Raw genomic sequence first — 19,739 nt, 5'->3', positions numbered from 1 at the left:
GTACCTTTAACATGCTGTACTAAAGCAACAATTAATTTAAAAAATTGCAATAACACCAATCAAAACAAGCACTAGATCTAGCTTTCCCCCCCTTCTGTTCAATCGCGTCCTATTCTCGGAGCCTGGCTGGACACTTTCTTGCAGTTGTCTTGGCAAGGTTTCTGGAAGTGGTTTGCCACTCCTTACTAGGGTTTAGAGAAGATAACTGGCCTAAGAACAACCATTTTTCCAAAATGGCATGAGGTTGGACTAGAAGACATACAAGGTTCCTTCCAGCCCTCTGATTCTATGATCCCAATTACTCAATGAAGACCTGATGCCACTTGTGATTTATGAATGAGTTGTTTACAAATGTAGATTAAGAAATATAGTGCTGTTTATTGAAACTGTTGTGTAAAACTACATTCATGTAAACACACACAAGGAATAGCTGGGTGTGGCAATTAGGAGCTGGATTAGAAGTGGGGAGACCCAGGTTTTAATGTCCCTTAGAGGTAGAAGCCAAATAGTGATTCCTTCCTGCTGTGAAAACACAAAAACCCTCCCTGCACCATGATTGATAAGATTTGCTATAAAAATTAGATAAGCACAATATAAAGTGATCCCTGCAACTAAGCAAGATAAGTACTAAAAGAAAATACAGGTATTAAAAGCCCTCAGTGTATGTTACATTATGTTTATGTAAGTTATTTTGCTTTTTTCTGTTCTGTTTTGTTTAACTAAATAAAGGCCAAGCAACAATTAAAAACCTTTGTAACATAGTTTAAGTTTTGGGACGTTTGATCCAGCTCAGCTTTTAAAGATTATCCAAAGGAAACATAACATAGTGAAATCACCCTCATCCTTACAAGAAAATTCAGCAAACAAAAAATAGGAACATCAACTAACACCCATACTTGTTCATATTGTTACAACTCCCTTCATTCCCCTGAATTATAACCTATTACATTTCTTAAAACAATTCATCCCCATTCATTAACAAGCGTTCAAGCTTTAAGACAGGGGTCTTCAAACTTGGCCCTTTTATGACTTGTGGACTTCAACTCCCAGAATTCCTCAGCCAGCTTTGCTGGCTGAGGAATTCTGGGAGTTGAAGTCCACAAGTCATAAAAGGGCCAAGTTTGAAGACCCCTGCTTTAAGACATGGGGACTTCAATTCCTAGTCAGCTTGCATTCTGGAAGTTGAAGTCCACGTTGATGCACATTTCGAACAAGACGCAAATAATCCACGACTGATGTTTTTTTGCTCCTCGCATCTGCCCTTTCCTGGGTGGGGATTTCTTTTTTCGAGTTGCCCTTTTCTTTGCAAGAAAGGAGATGGCGTGCCGGGCTCTAATCGTAGCTGAGATGAAAATTCTGCAAGGACAATTCGGGACCGAAAGAAAAGCTACCCTAAGAACGGAAACAAGCCTTGAAAATCCTAGTTTTAAAAATCTCCTTTTTCCCTTCCTGTTCAAAGACTTGGTCTCCCATCTTCACTGGCTACTGCCGTTGTCAGTCAAACCGTTTACCAATCCTTTTATTTCCGTCGTATTAGTCCCGCTCACCAGCCGTGACGCGTGTCCTTGAAAAATAATGATTGGCTACTGCCAACTCTCTCTCTCTCTCTCTCTCTCTCTCTCTCGTTTCCGTAACCGAGTCGCGCAGGCGCTCTTTCTTTCTCAAATCTCCTCTAGCCGCTTGTTAGTAATTGAAGCGCTCCTTGGTTAGACGTCGTCTCTGCTCGAAAGACTCTCGCCTAGAGAGCAGCGCCATGTTCCGGCGGAAACTGACGGCGCTCGACTACCACAACCCGGCCGGGTTCAACTGCCGAGGTGAGGGAAGCCGTTACCAATAGGCCGCAACCCAAACCCACCGTCTCATTCGTGGCTGGTTAGCGGCTGTTGGCATTTTGAGACGCATGCGCGAAGCCCCTTCGCTTTCTCCCAGACAAGAGAATGGTTGCGTTGACCAAGCCTCTACGGTGCTTTTTTTTTTTCGCGTCCCCTCCCCTTTAAAAGCTGCTTTCTCGTGATGCCCTCCCAGGTATAAGCGACTACCGTACAGCAGCGTTTCCCAACCTTTAGGAACTTGAAGATGCGTGGACTTCAACTCCCAGAATTCCCCAGCCAGCTATGCTGGCTGGGGAATTCTGGGAGTTGAAGTCCACGCATCTTCAAGTTCCTAAGGTTGGGAAACGCTGCCGTACAGTTCCCATCACTCTTAGTTAAACCAAGCCAGGGGGATTCGTTCTTTGAAAATCAGCCATATTTCGAGAGTACCAGCTTAGGAAAGCGCTTTGTGAAGGGAAGTGCTCACATTACCGAGCGTGTACAAAAGTTAGGTTTGTATTGAACGTAAGCATTTGGTGTCTGCCTGGGTACCAGCCCCAGGTGGAGTTTCCCCCAAAGAAGTTGAAATTAATTGCCATAAACCCTGCAGTAATGGCTCCTGAAATTACAGCTGAGGCCTCGGGGAACGGTTGCTGGCATTGGGTATGTCTAGTTTAACGAAGAGAAAGATGAGGGGGGACATGATAGCAGTGTTCCAATATCTCAGGGGCTGCCACAAAGAAGAGGGAGCCAAGCTATTCTCCAAAGCACCTGAAAGCAGGACAAGAAGCAACGGATGGAAACTAGTCAAGGAGAGAAGCAACCTAGAACTAAGGAGAAATTTTCTGACAGTTAGAACAACTAACCAGTGGAACAACCTGCCTCCAGAAGTGGTGAATGCTCCAACACTGGAAGTTTTTAAGAAGAGACTGGACAGCCATTTGTCTGAAATGGTATAGGGCAGGGGTCGGCAACCTCGGCTCTTTTATGACTCGTGGAATTATGGCTCAGGAATTCTGGGAGTTGAAGTCCACGAGTCATAAAAGAGCCGAGGTTGCCGACCCCTGGTATAGGGTTTCCTGCCTTAGCAGGGGGTTGGACTAGATGACCTCTAAGGTCCCTTCCAACTTATTATTATTATTATTAAGCAATTCCACACTTGTCCTCCAAAACTGGAACTGAACTTGAACAGCTAAAATCTTCTCTTTCAGGTGGTATCAAGGGGCAAAATAGGGGTTATAGAAGAGAGATTTGATCGATTCTTTGCTTCCTAACTAGGTTGTGGTTATTTTAGAACTTAGAATAGGGGCGTCCAACCTTGGCAACTGTGGACTTCAACTCCCAGAATTCTCCAGCCAGGTTTCCAATACTGATTGATAAGGTCTCCCATCTCTAAAGAAAGCTATAGAGAGATACAACTTTAAAACTGTAAGCTGCCTTACAGAACAATAATATGTGACTATATTGCATTAAAATGGATTTATACTTTTAGAAATGTATTTAGTAAATTAAATTAGACAGCATCACCACCAGATGGATTTGTAGCTGGCTGACAGGCCATACTCAGCATGTGGTTCTTAATAGAACTGCATCTACATGCAGGGAAGTGTGTAGTGGGGTGCCCCAGGGTTCTGTTCTGGGCCCAGTGCTCTTCAACATCTTCATCAATGATTTGGATGAGGGGATAAATGGGGAACTCATCAGATCTGCAGACAACACCAAGCTGGCAGGAATAGCCAACACTCCAAAAGATAGCCTTAAGATACGGAAGGATCTTGACAGACTTTGGGCCCTATGTAACAAAATGAAATTCAGTGGTGAAAAAAGTAAGGTTCTACATTTAGGCAAGAAAAACCAAATGCACAGGTATAGTATAGGTGGTACCTTGCTCAATAGTAGCAATTGTGAGAGGGATCTTGGAGTCCTAGTGGACAATCACTTAAATATGAGCCAGCAGTGTGCTGCAGCTGCCAAAAAAAACAACACAGTGCTAGGCTGCATTAACAGAGGGATAGAAGTATTAATACCACTTTACAATGCCTTGGTAAGGCCACACTTGGAATACTTCATCCAGTTTTGGTCACCATGATGTAAAAAAGATGTTGAGACTCTAGCTAGAGTACAGAGAAGAGCAACAAAGATGATTAGGGGACTGGAGGCTGAAACATATAAGGAACGGTTGCTGGAATTGGGAATGTCTAGTCTAATGCAGAGAAGGACGAGGGGTGACATGATAGTAGTGTTCCAATATCTCTGGGGCTGCCACAAAGAAAAGGAAGGAGTCAAGCTATTTTCCAAAGTGCCTGAAGGCAGGACAAGAAGCAATGGATGGAAACTAACCAAGGAGAGAAGCAACCTAGAACTAAGGAGAAATTTCCTGACAGTTAGAACAAATAATCAGTGGAACAACCTGCCTCCAGAAGCTGTGAATGCTCCAACATTTGAAGTTTTTAAGAAGAGACTGGATAGCCATTTGTCTGAAATGATATAGGGTTTCCTGCCTGAGCAGGGGGTTGGACTAGATGACCTCCAAGGTCCCTTCCTTATTATTACATTTGTTTGCTGCCCACTTTGCTGCAATACTCCCCCATTGGGCCCCTAGGCCAATTGGCAGCCAGGCCTTCAGGCTCTTACGGAAGGTTAGGGTGGGTTGGCAAGGCGTTCCAAGGGGCTGGTGCCATTGCAGAGAAGGCTCTTCTGGACCTCTCCAGCCAGAATTCCTCGACCAATGGGATCTGCAGCATGCATCTTCTGCCAGCATGGGGTGGGGCGCTGTCCCATCGGAGTGAGATGGTTCTTCAAGTAATCTGGACCCCTGCCATGCAGAGCTTTATAAGTAAAAACCAAACCTTGAATTGCACCCAAAAGCAAGTCAGCAACCAGTGCAGCTCACGGAACAGCAGTATAGGGTTGGCCATTTTAGGGGGCCCAAAAACCTGCCCATGTCAAACTTTCACCAGTTGTAGCTTCCAAATGCTCTTTGAGGGTAGCCCCATACAGAGCACACTACTATAGTCCAAGCATGAAATCACCAGGGGTTGAATGACTTGAGTGCACAAAATTCTGATCCATGAAAGAAATACACTTGAGAGGTCATAAAAATTGGAGTAGACTTGCCTATTGGATGGTTAGCATCTCTTAAGACAGCAAGAAACCATTGTGTTAGTATGCAGTCATGTGACATTTATCCAAGAGAATGTAGAAGGGTTGTTTTTTTTAACAGAATTGACCTACTGAAGATTGCTATTAATTATTGTATCTTCTAGGTAGTAGAGAATTTAGTATAATAGAATTTTACAAGGATTTCTTTTAATTTAAGGAATAGCATTTTTTATGATGTGACTTATATTTTATTTGTTATTGTAGATGAAACAGAATTCCGAAATTTTATTGTTTGGCTTGAAGACCAGAAAATCCGACACTATAAAATTGAAGATAGGGGGAATTTAAGAAACATCCATAATGCCACAGAATGGTCAAAGTCCTTTGAAAAGGTAGTATTACTTTTAAATATAATTTCTAAGCATGTGGATGGTATCTGTTTTACTATAGCAACACATTGCATGCTGATTGACTAATTCAGACTAGAGTTGATGAAAGCACAGAAAAGTAAAATTAAGGTATTTTCACTGGCTGTAGCATTTTTTTTGTATAAACTTACAAACATTTGGACATACTAACATTCTATCACTACATCAGAGGTCTCCAACCTCTGGGCCATGTCCCACTACTGGACTGCAGCCTGTTCGAAACGGGGCCATGAGAGAAATTGGCAAGTGTGTGTGTGTGTGCGAAGTTCTACTTGTGCAAGCAGAGCACACTTGCTCTTGCATGCAAAGTGGAGCTTTGCCCACGAGTGTGTCTCACTCGCGCAAACAGAGCTTCACACACGAGCACAAGCACCCTCCACCTAAGTGCAAAGCTCCATTTGTGCAACTGGAGGGCGCACGTGCCACTTGCACAAATGGAGCTGTGTACGTGCGCTTGCCACTCACATGCCCCTGCCCCCTCGCCGAGCCAGGCCACGAAGCTGGATAGGTTGAGCACCTCTGGACTACATTGACAGTTGCAATATAAGTCTGCAACATACTTTTAAAAAAAAGTGGAATTTAGTAGTAAGGAAAATCTATTTGCCCGGATACTGCTAAAATAACCCAGGATGGATGACTAAGCACTATTTGTCCAATGTGTGATATATTGTTATATTTTTCCCCACACAATTGGTAGCCTCCTGTACCACCAGAATAGTGGGTATAAATTCATTACAGAGTAGGAAGTGTGTGAGATGGACCAACTAAGAATTCACTGTGCTAACAAGTAATTTGGAGTTGAGATTGGGAAAGATTTACGAGTACAGCAGCAGGAAATGAAAAAAAATTGTAGCAGAATTAGAATATAAACAACCGAGAGTTAAAAAATAAATATTGTTTTGCTTCATGGCACTGTACATTTGGAACTGTGTTCAGGATCTTATTACCCAATGAAGCACACTTCATAGCTAAGGAACAGGTGAAAGGGTTTTACAGGACTGGTCCTATCCATATGGCCATGTCTTTTTAAAATGTTTGTGGCATAGAATAAGATCACAAGAAAGTGTTTTCCAAGCTATTTCATAACACATGGAAGTATCCTTTATCTTTCAAAAGTAGATATTAGATGCTTTTGACACAAAAAGTGCTGAAATGTCTTGGTTCAGGTATGGCAGCAGCAAGGTTTTTTTCACCTGATTAAAGATGCTTTAATGCTGAATTCATGGTTTAGTGCCAGATCTCTGTTAAGGTGTTCACCAAAATGAAACCTCTGGCTTTTAAGATTTGTTGTTAATTGAAATGTTGATTTAAACTTGTTTTTTTAACAGTACCTTAAAGATGTGAATTGTCCCTTTACTATACAAGAACGGCAAGAAACCATTGATTGGCTTTTGGGATTGGCAGTTAGGCTTGAGTATGGAGACAATGGTATGCTGGGCTTTTTAATCTTCTCTTGCTTAAAATGTGATAGATTATTTTTTAATTTCAAATTGCAGTCTTATTTTTAAATTGAGTAAGAAAAAGACTTGCAGTTATGCTTCAATTAATTTATACATGCCTCTAATTTTAAGTGTCTTAAAAATTATTAATATACATAGTAGGGAAAACTTTGTTTCTATATGGTTAATTCAAAGTTTGATTCTGATATGACTTAGCTGGCATCTGTTTTACTTCAAAACAATCAAACTGGTTAGGGTTGAGATGAGGTTAATTATAAAGGGCAGTTAAGATCAAATACACTAATGCAGGGATTTGTTCTTTAAACAAGATGATGATGATGATAGCATTTGAAAAACATTGAAGGAAAATGTGATAACAACTTGACATGGGCATGGCTTAAGATGGGAACCATCAAGAAAGAAACAGAAGGCTTAATACTGGCTGCTCAAGAACAAGCACTACAAACTAATTCCATGAAAGCGAAGATACAAAAATCTACTAACAATCCAAATTACTGACTTTGCAGCAACAGAGTTGAAACTGTTTCACATTTAATATGTGAGTGCAGCAAAATTGCGCAAACTGATTACAAAGCTAGACATGACCGAGTTGCTAAACTAATCCACTGGGCATTGTGTAAAAAATATGACTTGCCTGTGTCCGAAAAGTCGTGGGAACATAGGGTGGAAAAAGTTGTCAAGAATGAGAGGGTGAAGATCTTGTGGGACTTCCAAATACAGACAGATCGCCATTTGGAACACAACATGCCAGATATCGCAGTCATAGAGAACCGAAGCGTACAGTTGATTGATATCGCTGTACCAGGAGATGCCAGAGTCGAAGAAAAAGAACTGGGAAAAATTATGAAATACCACAACCTGGCCACCAAAACTGCGCGATTGTGGATGAAATGTGTAACAGTGATACCCATTGTCATTGGGGCACTGGGAACTATGTCCGAAAACTTTGCAAAATACATCAAGAAATTGCAGCTTCCTGGAATAACTCCAGCAAAGCTACAAAAAACTCTGCTACTTGGAACGTCTTACATTTTAAGGAGATACCTGGTTGATACCTAGGATGCTGGCAGCAACCCGTGTCAACCATTAGTGCCAGTCAATTTGAGTGTTCGAGTTTTATGTTTTATGAATAAAAGTTTTAAATTAATAATAATAATAATAATAATAATAATAATAATAATAATAATAATAATAATAATAATAATAATAATAGAGTTGGAAGGGACCTTGGAAGTCTTCTAGTCCAACCCCCTGCTCAGGCAGGAAACCCTATACCATTTCAGACAAATGGCTGTCCAGTCTCTTCTTAAAAACTTCCAGTTGGAGCATTCACTGCTTCTGGAGGCACGTTGTTCCACTGATTAATTGTTCTAACTGTCAGGAAATTTCTCCTTAGTTCTAGGTTGCTTCTTTCTTTCATTAGTTTCCATCCATTGCTTCTCTTTAGCATTCAGGTACTACTCATAGCGCAAAACTCTAAAGAGTATTTTTCAACCTGGGAAACTTTAAGATATGGTGGTCCAACTCCCAGAATTTGCCAGCCAGCCCTAGCTCCATCCATTGCAGTTAAAGTCCACATATCTTCAAGTTGATCAGGCTGAAAAAAAGCCACCCTAGAGTCAGGTATTTCAGAAAACCTGATCTTCTGCCAGTTCACTGCAGAAAGGATGGATTGGGAAATGCTTACTTATTTCTTTGCAACCATTTTCTCTACCGGCTTGCCCCCCACTCCCACTCCCCAGCACTGGCATTGGACAATTTCACTTTATGCCCCTTACGTTTTTTACTGCAAAAAAACTTATCCACCAATTTGCAATTATTTTGCTGATACTGTGACCCAGTTCTCTACTAAAACTAGAGTTTTGTCCTTTGATTTTTTTTTCTGAATTTGTACAGCTTGTATAGTCTTTGGTATTTTAAAGAAAATGTTGTTTGCTGTCAATGAACATGATAATAGATGCTACTTAGGATTCATTATTAGTAGCAATTAAGTATCTACAGTGAAATTTTTGGACAATGTAGACAGCTGCCGCTGTTATGCACATGCTGTTCTCGAATTAGAAGAATAGTATAATGCTTATTTCCTTTGCTCTGAGGCTTTCTTTCATTTTGAGCTTTTTCTTTGTATTGTGACCCATACCGGTAGTTATGCATTGAGTGAACTGGCTTTTCTTTTAACAGCTGACAAATATAAGGACCCTACACCAGAAGGGGCAAAAAATGCAGATAACGCAGCCAAAAATACAGAACCCCTGATAAACCTGGATGGTGAGTAAAGATACAGCTTAATTTGTTCTTAAGTGTGAAATATGCATCAAAAAAAGAATCAACCTGTACCTATGTCTTTCTTTTTTTTACAGTGAATAATCCTGATTTTAAAGCTGGCGTGATGGCTTTGGCAAATCTTCTTCAGATCCAACGTCATGATGACTATTTGGTTATGCTTAAGGTTAATTTATTAATGAATTATTCCACTAACAGTAATTTAACTTCTTTAAAAATGATTTGGATAAACTTGCTGAATGTTCCCTTCTCCACCACCTTTAGTATTTATTTTATTTGACAGCCATGAAAAATTTGAGGTGGACAACATAGCTTAAGAAAGAGACTCCTAAGCCTGTTGGTTAGATGCTGCCTTGAACCTAATGCCCTGTTTCTAAAATATCTGCTGCTGGGGATGTGTGTTTTTAGAAGTTTATCCTTTTCCAGCATCTTTTTTAATTGTTTTTCCTATATTTAAGCTAAACACATGTTTCAGTAACAGGATGGTCATTTTTCACGATAGCTGTATCTAAACCTGTATCCATAGTGTTCTTTACTCTCTTTAAATTCAATTTCTGAAAGAAAGTTTAGCTCAAATATAGGAGAAAAACTACCAACTATAAGAGTAACTCAGTTGAAGGATAGTTTCACAAGATTCCCAATGATTTCATTTCAGAAAAAAAAAATGCATATGGATTCTAAGTAAATGCACGCAGTTTGAATTACAGGCCTAGCGTTGTGTGCTTTTGCCCACCCCTGTTTAGGGCAAATTTATGCCTGCTTGTTGATTCATTTTGGTTAATGATTTGGCTGATCGTGTGCAATACAGGTTTTGCCCTGTCTTGAATTAAGACTGGTGAGCCTTTGCACCAGCCTTCATGGCCTCTTTGTTATGAAGGATACAAATTGTAGTACTTCGTAGCTTCAAAACTAGAATATTCATTATTCCTTCTGTAGTAATATGTAATGATTCATCTACTTCTTTGGAATGAGATAGACATCAGAATATTAGCTAATGAGCCCGCAGTACAACAGACACAATGATGCTCAAAAGTAATAACTCCCATTCTTCTACAGTTGTTCAAGCACTGTAGAGAAAGAGCAGGTAGAAGAAACATTAAGTATGTCTCTGCTGGATGTGTTTATGTTTCCCTATAGTCAGTGCTTTTTTTCTAAAAGAAAAAGGTGCTGGAACTCACACACATCATACAACCTGCCTTGTCTACTCTACAAGGTTCCATCCAGAAAAGGTGCCGGAACTCCGTTCTGGGCGTTCTATGACAAAAAAAAGCCCTGCCTATAGTACTAAAAATAGTTCCTATGTAGACTATAGGTACAGCTACATCTGTTGTAGTTTACATTTGTTCAGTGGGATTTTCTGTTACCCTCCTCCACTATGCATGTTCTATAGCTGCTACTTTGGTTTCACACCCATGCAGAGCAAACATGATATGCAGGTTAATGAAGTATGTCACTGGTCATAACCCACGTATAGCACTTAGGTCCAAGATGCATTTCTACATGAAGTCTCATCTAATGCGTCTGTGGAGATTCTCAGTCTAACATTAAATGTTGAACAACAGTAAAAAGTAAAAAACAGATCACTCCAGAGAGAGCTGGAATCAAATGTGAATACACATTGCTGACTCAGTTTCCACTTGGTCTTAATACTTCTGCCTCTTTTATCCCTCCCTGTGCTGAATTCTAGTTCATAAACTGCTTGAAGCCAGACATGGTTGTGTTTTCCTATGTAAAATGCTCTACAGCAATGTGTATGATTGCAGTGATGTACAATTTGTTGTGCGTATCCCATTAGCATTTACAAACACCCAATTATGTTTTTTTTCCTACTTTTTAGGCAATTCGCATTTTGGTTCAAGAACGCTTGAGTCAGGATGCTATTACTAAAGCAAATCAGTCAAAAGAGGTATGATTTTCTATTTTAAATGCAATAAATTATGGTTTATTTCATATCTTTAAGTAATGACCTACAAAGCCCTACATGGCATTGGTCCGGAATACCTTAGGGAGCACCTGCGGCCGGCATCAACTTCCCTCCGCCCAGTGCGCTCCCACAGAGAGGGCCTCCTCAGGGTGCCACCAGTCAAAGAATGCCGACTGGTGGCCCCCAGGGGGAGGGCGTTCTCTGTGGGCATGCCGGATTTATGGAACCATCTTCCGGTTGAGCTCCGGATGGCGCCCGACCTCCGCTCCTTCCGGCGCAATCTAAAGACTTACCTCTTCGAACAAGCTGGCCTGGCCTGATGGGATGGGGTCGGGTTTTATTAATGTGTTTTAACTTTTTTTATTGTATTTCAACTTATTGTAAGAGTTGTGGGCATTCTGTTTAATCTCTTTTAATTTTTGTATTTTGTCTTTTAACATGCATTGCCCTGTTCACCACCCTGAGTCCTTCGGGAGAAGGGCGGTATACAAATAAAATTAATAAATTAATTAATAAATAATAAGTAGGATGCTAATGGCTGAAAATCCTAAGGCTAAATAAAGTTTTGCAGGAATGCAAAGGTTTGAGCAAAGCATCCTTTCAAAACTTGCAGTTTCCCTTCCTCACTGTACCCGAAAGCAAATCATGTCTATTCTGCATGCAAGATACATTATATTTTGTCAAGGTAAAGAGCAGCTGCCTCATACTAGCCCCTATTAAATGCCTTTACAAGGATTGGTAGGTTAAAAACAGCAACAGTCCATGCAAGCATGCAGGAAAATTATGGAATAAAATCCTTTTGCAGAGGTAGCCCAGGAAGATCATTTGGGCCATTGATCCACATGGATAATTTTATACGTTCGTTTTAATTGAGCGATGAAATTAAGTTATTTATGAGACAGCTTCTTTGTAGAACAAATTATTTTTTAAGTTCTATGTATTTTATTTTGAATTTCTTAACATCTGAAGCCGCCCTGCCTATAAGTATGTAGTTGGTATTGTTCAGCTAAAGTTTTTGCGGGTATGGACAGCAAAATCCATATACTTGATGATCCAATAATTGGATAATTGGAATGTTACTTTGAAAAATTTACACAATTCAAGCACAGCAAATTATCTTCAGTCTAGATCAGGGATAGGCAACCTCGGCTCTTTTATGACTCATGGACTTCAACTCCCAGAGTTCCTGAGTCAGCTATGCTGACTCAGGAATTCTGGGAGTTGAAGTCCATGAGTCATAAAAGAGCCGAGGTTGCCTACCCCTGGTCTAGATCATTACTGCAAAATCAGTAGGAAGTGCCAGATTCAAATTATGCAAAGTAATTTGTTTTCCACCTGTGCATAACATTTTGCTTCAGTGATGAGTTTCCTGTCTTTCTCTTTAAGGGTTTGCCTGTCGCCTTAGATAAACATACTCTTGGCTTTGACACTGGAGGTAAGTGATTCTCCACTTGCTCTCTCTCTCTCTCAAAGTTTCTTCTTTTAGCCTTCCAGCCTGATGCACATCTACCATTTATTCAGGACAATCCCTCCTTTTCTTCAAGATTGTGCTTCTTTAGCAGAATGAGTGTTCCTTACATGCAGAGGTTTATTTTTAGAAAAAATGTGCTCATTTGCCAGCAAAATTAAATGATATTTATGTCAGAAACTGTACCATGTTTGCATACCAATTTACTGTGAACAGTGTTATAGTGGCCAATATGCCATAATTTAGCCTGTAATTTCCCCATGAATTTTCATAGTGTGTGTGTGTGGGGGTGTGTGCAATGGCTCAGCGGTTAAAGACACTGAACTTGCCAGCTGGCAACCCAGCTTCAAAACCTGAGTGCTACGTGACAGGGTGAGCTCCCGTCTTTGCCCCATCTCCTGCCCACCTAGCAGTTTGAAAGCATGCAAATACAAGTAGATAAATAGGTACCACTTCAGAGGGAAGGTGTTCCATGCACCTCAGCATATAATCATGATGGCCACATGACTAGAAGCATCTTTGGACAATGTTGGCTCCCTCGGCTAAGAAGCAGTGATCACTCACCCCCTAGAGTCGGACATGACTGGACAGGGGAAACTTTTATCTTTCACTGGCATTTTGTTTTCTGTCACCACAAAACCTTCTGAGGAAGATGATGAAGCCCCATTACTGATGAGTTTCACCCATCTGTTGTTTTTGTTTCCAGCTGTTGACTAGGAAAGCCCAGCATGAGCAAGTGCCTTGTTCCAGTGGATCTGAATATGCTTTTTTCCTCTTCCAAATGACAGCAGTATATTAATATATTAGCCCACAACTCACCAGATGTAGGGTCTTGTATATTACCATTTCAACATGCCTATTTATTCGACGAATGAGTTTGCTTCCATTCTGGGAATAGGGTTTTTGGTGTTTGCTGTTTCTGTTGTGTTTGGACAACAATGAAAGAAAGGCAAAGGAACCTCTGTAAACCATCTTGATATTTCACCCAATGTCCTGACTTCTTTTTCTTTCCTTAATTGCTTATAGTATTCGTAACTTGTGCTTGCTTGGGATGGTTTGCCTGGTGTTTGTTAAGGATGCTTGTTGCAAAGGAATTGACTGACTGAGGTCCATAGTTTAGATGCACCACTTAAAGAGTTTCGAACTGAGCTCTGTTTCCCTTTTCTTACCTTCCTCTCCAGATGCTGTCCTCAATGAAGCTGCTCAGATCCTCCGACTGTTGCACATAGAAGAGCTCCGTGAGTTGCAGACCAAGATTAATGAAGCCATTGTAGCTGTTCAAGCGATTATTGCTGATCCCAAAACTGATCACAGACTTGGCAAAGTCGGGAGATGAACAAAATAAAAAAGCTTTTGGCTTTCTTGTTGCTGGCATGCTGTTCAGAGACTCCTCCAGATCTAGCATGCAATTCCAAAAGGATACAATTCCCATGTTTGGAAAGAAACCAGGGCAACTGCCAGCGCATCCACTAAATATTTTTCTTTGCATAAATAAAAGCTTGGATTAAACCTCCTGTAGTGGGAGGTTGTCAAGTACAGCAGTGGCTATTTTCTCATCTTTCAGTTTATTTGTTCATAAGACATTGCACATGTGTAGAATTCGATGTGTTTCTATGTGCTTTTGGGGGCAAGGGGGAGGGTTTTTTTCAGTTAAATAGATTGCGGCACAGTTGCTATCCTGTGAATCTGAACTGTTTTACCTGCACCTCCTCAGTTCAGTGGTTTACGATTAGGAAGGATGTTCCTGGCAAGTTGTCAAATACAAAACTGAAGTGGTCTCATAAAAAATTCAGGCTTTTTATTGAATTCATAGAATAGCCTATAAAACATTAGCAGTTACTGTCAGATATTAACACACACACAAACACACTTCTCTCATGCAGCCCCAGAATATGAAGAGTGGAAGGTAAATCTGAAACATTTCAGCATATTCTTACATAAATCTTTAAAAAGTCATGCACCATGTCAGAAGCAACAAGAGGTGGCAGAATACTAGATTTTCTAAAATACCTTTAGCAATTTTGCATGGCTCCTAAGAACAGGCATGGATATTCATTTTTTCCCATTCTGCTTCCTATAGTATTTCCAGAAGTCATTCTAGACTGTTCCCTGTTTGAGTTAAGATGGTTTATCCCCCCCACCCCATTCCACTTTTTAAAAGGTTTTTTTTGTTTTTTTTTTTGTTTTTTTTTTGGTAAAATAGTGATGGAGTAAGGCTATATTTATATGGTCGTATTTCTTATATAATGTTGCTCCAATCACCAGAATATATATCCCTGTCATAGCACCATTTCTTTTTGGCAATATATAAAATTGTTTTCATTGTGAAAAAAAATACAGTAGTAAAGTTTTGAGGTATAACTTAAAAATACTAGATAATTTTGTTCTAAGTTAAACCACTTAATTCCCTCCAGTACATATTAACGGTCCTGATACAGCTGGAGGGGTCTTTTGCATGGTGTGCAATAATCTCAGGAAGTGGAACTCTTCTTCCAGCTGCCGCAGTGGAATTTATTTCCTCCCCTCTATTTAATAGCTTATTTTCTTCCTGCAAAAATAAAAATGAAAATGATTCCATAAGGGCTGCTACTGGCTGACAATGATGGATCACATAGGCAATATGTGGCCAATAACCAATAGTGCAGTTTTTCTCTAAGAAGAGTTGCCTTCTCCTATTTTGATTCATGAGCTTCCTTGTGCAGAGACTGCAAAATGATTGTTGGGTTCTGTAGGCAACAGGATCTCATCAAGGCTAGAAGGGAAGAATTTGCTAGACTGGCTTTAAGCAGCAGCAGCAGCAACAAATAGGAAAAGACTACAAATAGTTTTCCACTTGCAACCATTCATTTAGTGATCGAAGTTAACAGCAGCACTGAAAAAAGTGGCTTACAACCATTTTTCCTGCTTAATGACCCCTGCACCATCCCTATGGTCGTGTTCAAAATTTGGATGCTTGGCAAACTTGTTCATATTTACGGCATTTATGGGGTCATGTGATCACCTTTGCAACCTTCTGACAAGGAAAATCAATGGGGAAGCCTGATTCACTTAACAATCATTTTACTAACTTAACTGCAGAGATTCATTTAACAACTGTGGCAAGAAAGGTCATAAAATGGGGCAAAATTCACTTAATAACCATTTTGCATAGCAATAGAAATTTTGGGCTGAATTGTGGTTGTTAAGTTGAGGACTACCTGTATTCTTTCTCAGCTGCTGTGTCCTGCTTGGAGCAGGTCAGAATTGGCATAAAACCATAAGAAAAATAGCAAGCCTTGTGTTCTAATCCATCTTGCTTTTTCTTAGAACCTGTCAGATGAGTTAGAGACTTAAGCAATCTGGAATAATTCTCCAGTTTTAAGTGTGCCTCCAGTATAATAATCAGACACCTTCAAAACACTAAAATAGCTTTTTGACATGCATTTATGAATGTTCACTTTTTGCTATGATTGTGCCAAATGTTTAAACAGTTTCAGGATAAGAGGTTTGTTTTTACAGATTTAACTGACAGACATAAAACATTCACTCCCACCCTTTTCAATTGTATAGGTGCCCTGTTCTCTATTACAAGGTCATCCTGGCCAGCCAGGGATCATAGGAATTAGAGCATCCTACAAGCACATAGCTGTTTAGGAAGCCATTTTGATTATCCCAATGCCTTCTAGACTGCAGGGAGGGAATGTCTTATTACCAAGGCAACCAAGACATGGTTTTCGTATTCTGTTATGGTAGCTCAAACCATTGCAGAACAAGATAAATGCAGGGTTGTTTCTTACAATGCTAATGGTTCTGATGCATTCCTAAAATGAAATTCCATGAGCAAAGATGTGGGACTACTTCTCCTGTTCCCTTCCCCCTCCTACCCTTAAATCCTGCCCCAACACTTATAGTTGATTCCTAATTTTTACCTCCTGGACAGTATGGGTGAACTACGGTTATTCCATAGAGATGTGTCCGCTGATCTGGAAGATACTCGCCCATAAAAGCACCACTGTCTTTGTTTACAGCTATAACACCATCCCTGTGCAAAGAAATTGAATGGCGCATGAAGTTTGTGTCAAAACTAAGTACAGTCAGAGCTATTTAATATTTGCAGAGGACAACATCAGGGAATCCAAGGGCAAGACTCTAGTTTGGAAAGTTGGGGGGGAAAAAACTAGATGAAGGCAATGACAAATCCTATTGTTGCCAAGAAAGCTAAATAGCCTACCAGGTCACTAGGAAATCGGTTTGAGGGAGGTTTTTTTTTTTACCAACCTAAATTGCATTAAATAAATATGGCAGTTGCCCACATCAGAACAAGTGGGTCGAATCCAAATCTAAATCTAATCCTTTGAGGACTGTTAGACATTCCAAATTCTGAGAGACACGGTAATAAATGCCATACTGTACAATTTCTTCCAACTTTTCCCCATAAGCAGAATTCTAATATAGAAAGCATGAAGAGGTATAATTGCCATTTGGTTATAAATTTATGAGGCCTCTTTTTCTCATGAGGTCATTTGTTCTAACCTCCTTGTCCCCTACATTTTGCAGGTTTCTTGCCTTAGACAAGCGGCTGACAAGCTTTGATACCAGGGACAGGTTTCTGGGAAAACAAATTTTTCACAGACTGGCGCGTGGGGGGGGGGAGGGATGGTTTCACATACTACCTATATTCCACACGCACAGATGAAGCTCCGCTCACTTGCGTGGGCTGGTTCCTAACAGGCCACAGACTTGTACCGGTCCACGAACCAAGAGCTGGGGACCCCTGCCTTAGATATATGTTCTTTTATGATATATTCATTTTACATCAATAAAAATAGAGAGATAAGGGAGAGAACTGCTCCCCAAATATTTTCTATATACGTTTTCTGGGGAAAGCCCACTTAGTACGCAATTTTTCTACTCTGAATATATTGCCCTCATAAGAAGATATCACATATTTCTAGATTTGTCTTTTAATTCAAACCTTACACTTTGAGAAGATCCTACCTTCTCCAGTCTGTATGATAGAAGTGATTGACATAGCTGACGATGCTGAAGGGATAGTTGAGATTATTCTGAATGACCCGCCTTTCTGTTCCGTTGGGTGATATACACTCCAGTTTCTTGGTTCCTTTTCAAACAAAGAGACTTGGATCAGGAACTCAGTATGTTTTTCTTGCTCAAATGGATAATTGTAACTGCATCATCTTGATTATAGAATTAGATTTATCATGTGTGATGTTGTTAAAAAATCTCCAGAGTGTCAAAAGACTTATCCCTACAGTAGTGGTCACTTGATGCATTTTTGTCTATTGATGCCAGAGCAACCTAACCTTGGTAATTGTCTGCCAACATCATCCTTTCCTAGAAGTTGTGCTTGGAAGCAATCCTTTTCCCGCACAAACAGAGTGCCCATTCCCATACTAAAACTGATGATGGCAGTATCTACTGTAAGGCCAGCCCTTTGCATGCTATATATTAATATACTGCTAAGCTTGTAAGCCGCCCTGAGTCTTCGGAGAAGGGCGGGATATAAATGGAATAAAAATAAAAATAAATTAAATAAATAAAAATAAAATAATATTATGGTCTAGGTTTCTAGGGTTCTGTTACCTCAGTTAAAAGCATCATGATGGGCAAAGGCTTTTTGGTACACTTTCGTCAAGCACTCCATTTTGTCCATGCAAAACAGGTTGATCTTTTCTGCCTTTTGGTGTGGGGGGGGGGAGTGTAATAACCTTTCCAATTCTATAGGCAGATTCTTTTATTTAAGATTTGCATCCAGGCAGCATCAATATGATTGCTGATCATGAGTACACAATCCAGCATTGATCTGATTTTGAAGCTATTCCAAGTTATATAAACATAGATTGACAAAACTTTGACTCTAGCTCAAAACACTGAAAATAATATCAGAATAATTTGGATACTCCTCTCAATCTCTGATAGCCGGCAAAGAGGGAGCTGGAGCTTTTCAGTCACATAATTATATGTGGGTTCACATAACACATTACACTAAGGTAAAATAAGTGGCTGCCCTTGAGGACCACTCGGAGGCTTCAGCTGGTGCAAAATGCAGCCGCGCGGGTTGTGATGGGGGTTTCCCGATACTCCCATGTAACACCTCTACTCCGCGAGCTGCATTGGCTTCCGGTTGCCCTCCGGGTGAGATTCAAGGTGCTGGTGATGACCTGTTGTTAGTTGCGAAGTCGTGTCCGACCCATCGCGACCCTATGGACAATGTTCCTCCAGGCCTTCCTCTCCTCTACCATCTTCTGGAGTCCATTTAAGCTCACGCCTACTGCTTCAGTGACTCCATCCAGCCACCTCATTCTCTGTCGTCCCCTTCTTCTATTGCCCTCAATTTTTCCCAGCATTAGGCTCTTTTCCAGTGAGTCCTTCCTTCTCATTAGGTGGCCAAAGTATTTGAGTTTTAGCTTCAGGATCTGGCCTTCTAAAGAGCAGTCAGGGTTGATCTCCTCTAGGACTGACCGGTTTGATCGCCTTGCAGTCCAAGGGACTCGCAGGAGTCTTCTCCAGCACCATAGTTCAAAGGCTTCAATTCTTTGGCGCTCAGCCTTTCTTATGGTCCAGCTTTCACTGCCATACATTGCAACTGGGAAGACCATAGCCTTGAATATACGCACTTTTGTTGACAGGGTGATGTCTCTGCTTTTTAGTGTGCTGTCTAGATTTGCCATGGCTTTCCTCCCCAGGAGCAAGCGTCTTTTAATTTCTTGGCTACAGTCCCCATCTGCAGTGATCTTGGAGCCCAGGAAAATAAAATCTGTCACTACCTCCATTTCTTCCCCATCTATTTGCCAGGAATTGAGAGGGCCAGATGCCATGATCTTGGTTTTCTTAATGTTTAGTTTCAACCCAACTTTTGCACTCTCCTTCTTCACTCGCAACAAGAGGCTCTTTAGTTCCTCTTCACTTTCTGCCATTAGAGTGATGACCTATAAAGCCCTAAATGGCTTGGGTCTGGGATATTTGAGGGAACACCTGCTGCTGGCATCAAGCTCCCTTCGTCCTGTGCGCTCCCACAGGGAGGGTCTCCTCAGGGTACCGCCAGTAAAAGATTGCCGGCGGACAATACCCAGGGGGAGGGCCTTCTCTGTGGGTGCGCCGGCCCTTTGGAACCAGCTGCCTGTAGAGCTTAGGACTGCCCCTGACCTTTGCTCATTCCGCCGGGACCTGAAGACCTGGCTCTTCGAGCTTTCTGGCCTAGACTGAGAGTATTAACTGGGGTTTTAATTGTATTTTTAATTGTAATTGGGTTTTTATTTCAAG

The 19,739-nt window shown here is 40.8% G+C and overlaps 3 protein-coding genes across 4 annotated transcripts in view; 2 read left to right on the top strand and 1 right to left on the bottom strand.

Annotated features, from left to right (window-relative positions):
- GNG2 (G protein subunit gamma 2) overlaps nt 1–19,739 on the top strand; it is a 432,181-nt gene that overhangs the window by 60,938 nt on the left and 351,504 nt on the right. The gene's annotated exons all lie outside the window — the stretch shown is intronic.
- Nucleotides 1,612–14,014, top strand: RTRAF (RNA transcription, translation and transport factor). Its single transcript, XM_083348127.1, has 8 exons — nt 1,612–1,814; nt 5,178–5,305; nt 6,670–6,769; nt 8,983–9,069; nt 9,162–9,250; nt 10,922–10,990; nt 12,395–12,443; nt 13,658–14,014. The coding sequence occupies exons 1-8, from the start codon at nt 1,754–1,756 to the stop codon at nt 13,810–13,812; spliced, it is 738 nt and encodes a 245-aa protein (XP_083204253.1). The 5' UTR covers nt 1,612–1,753; the 3' UTR covers nt 13,813–14,014.
- The window catches only part of NID2 (nidogen 2), a 70,399-nt gene continuing 64,932 nt past the window's right edge, over nt 14,273–19,739 (bottom strand). Inside the window, exons 19-21 of the mRNA XM_083368724.1 lie at nt 17,454–17,577; nt 16,385–16,497; nt 14,273–15,024 (exon numbers count right to left, since the gene is read on the bottom strand). Of these exons, the coding sequence (XP_083224850.1) occupies nt 15,014–15,024; nt 16,385–16,497; nt 17,454–17,577 (248 nt within the window). The 3' untranslated portion in view covers nt 14,273–15,013. The remainder of the gene's footprint in view (nt 15,025–16,384; nt 16,498–17,453; nt 17,578–19,739) is intronic.

The sequence above is a fragment of the Vipera ursinii genome (assembly GCF_947247035.1).
Source record: "Vipera ursinii genome assembly, chromosome: 1".
Taxonomy (NCBI): Eukaryota; Metazoa; Chordata; class Lepidosauria; order Squamata; family Viperidae; genus Vipera; species Vipera ursinii.
This window is presented reverse-complemented; position numbering and strand designations above follow the sequence as displayed.

Excerpts from the sequence above, each read along its gene's own strand:
- RTRAF (XM_083348127.1), top strand. The coding sequence starts at position 1,754 with ATGTTCCGGCGGAAACTGACGGCGCTCGACTACCACAACCCGGCCGGG. Across the intron at positions 6,770-8,982 it reads GCTTGAGTATGGAGACAATG|CTGACAAATATAAGGACCCT; the intron begins GTATGCTGGGCT and ends TTCTTTTAACAG. Across the intron at positions 9,070-9,161 it reads ACCCCTGATAAACCTGGATG|TGAATAATCCTGATTTTAAA; the intron begins GTGAGTAAAGAT and ends TTTTTTTTACAG.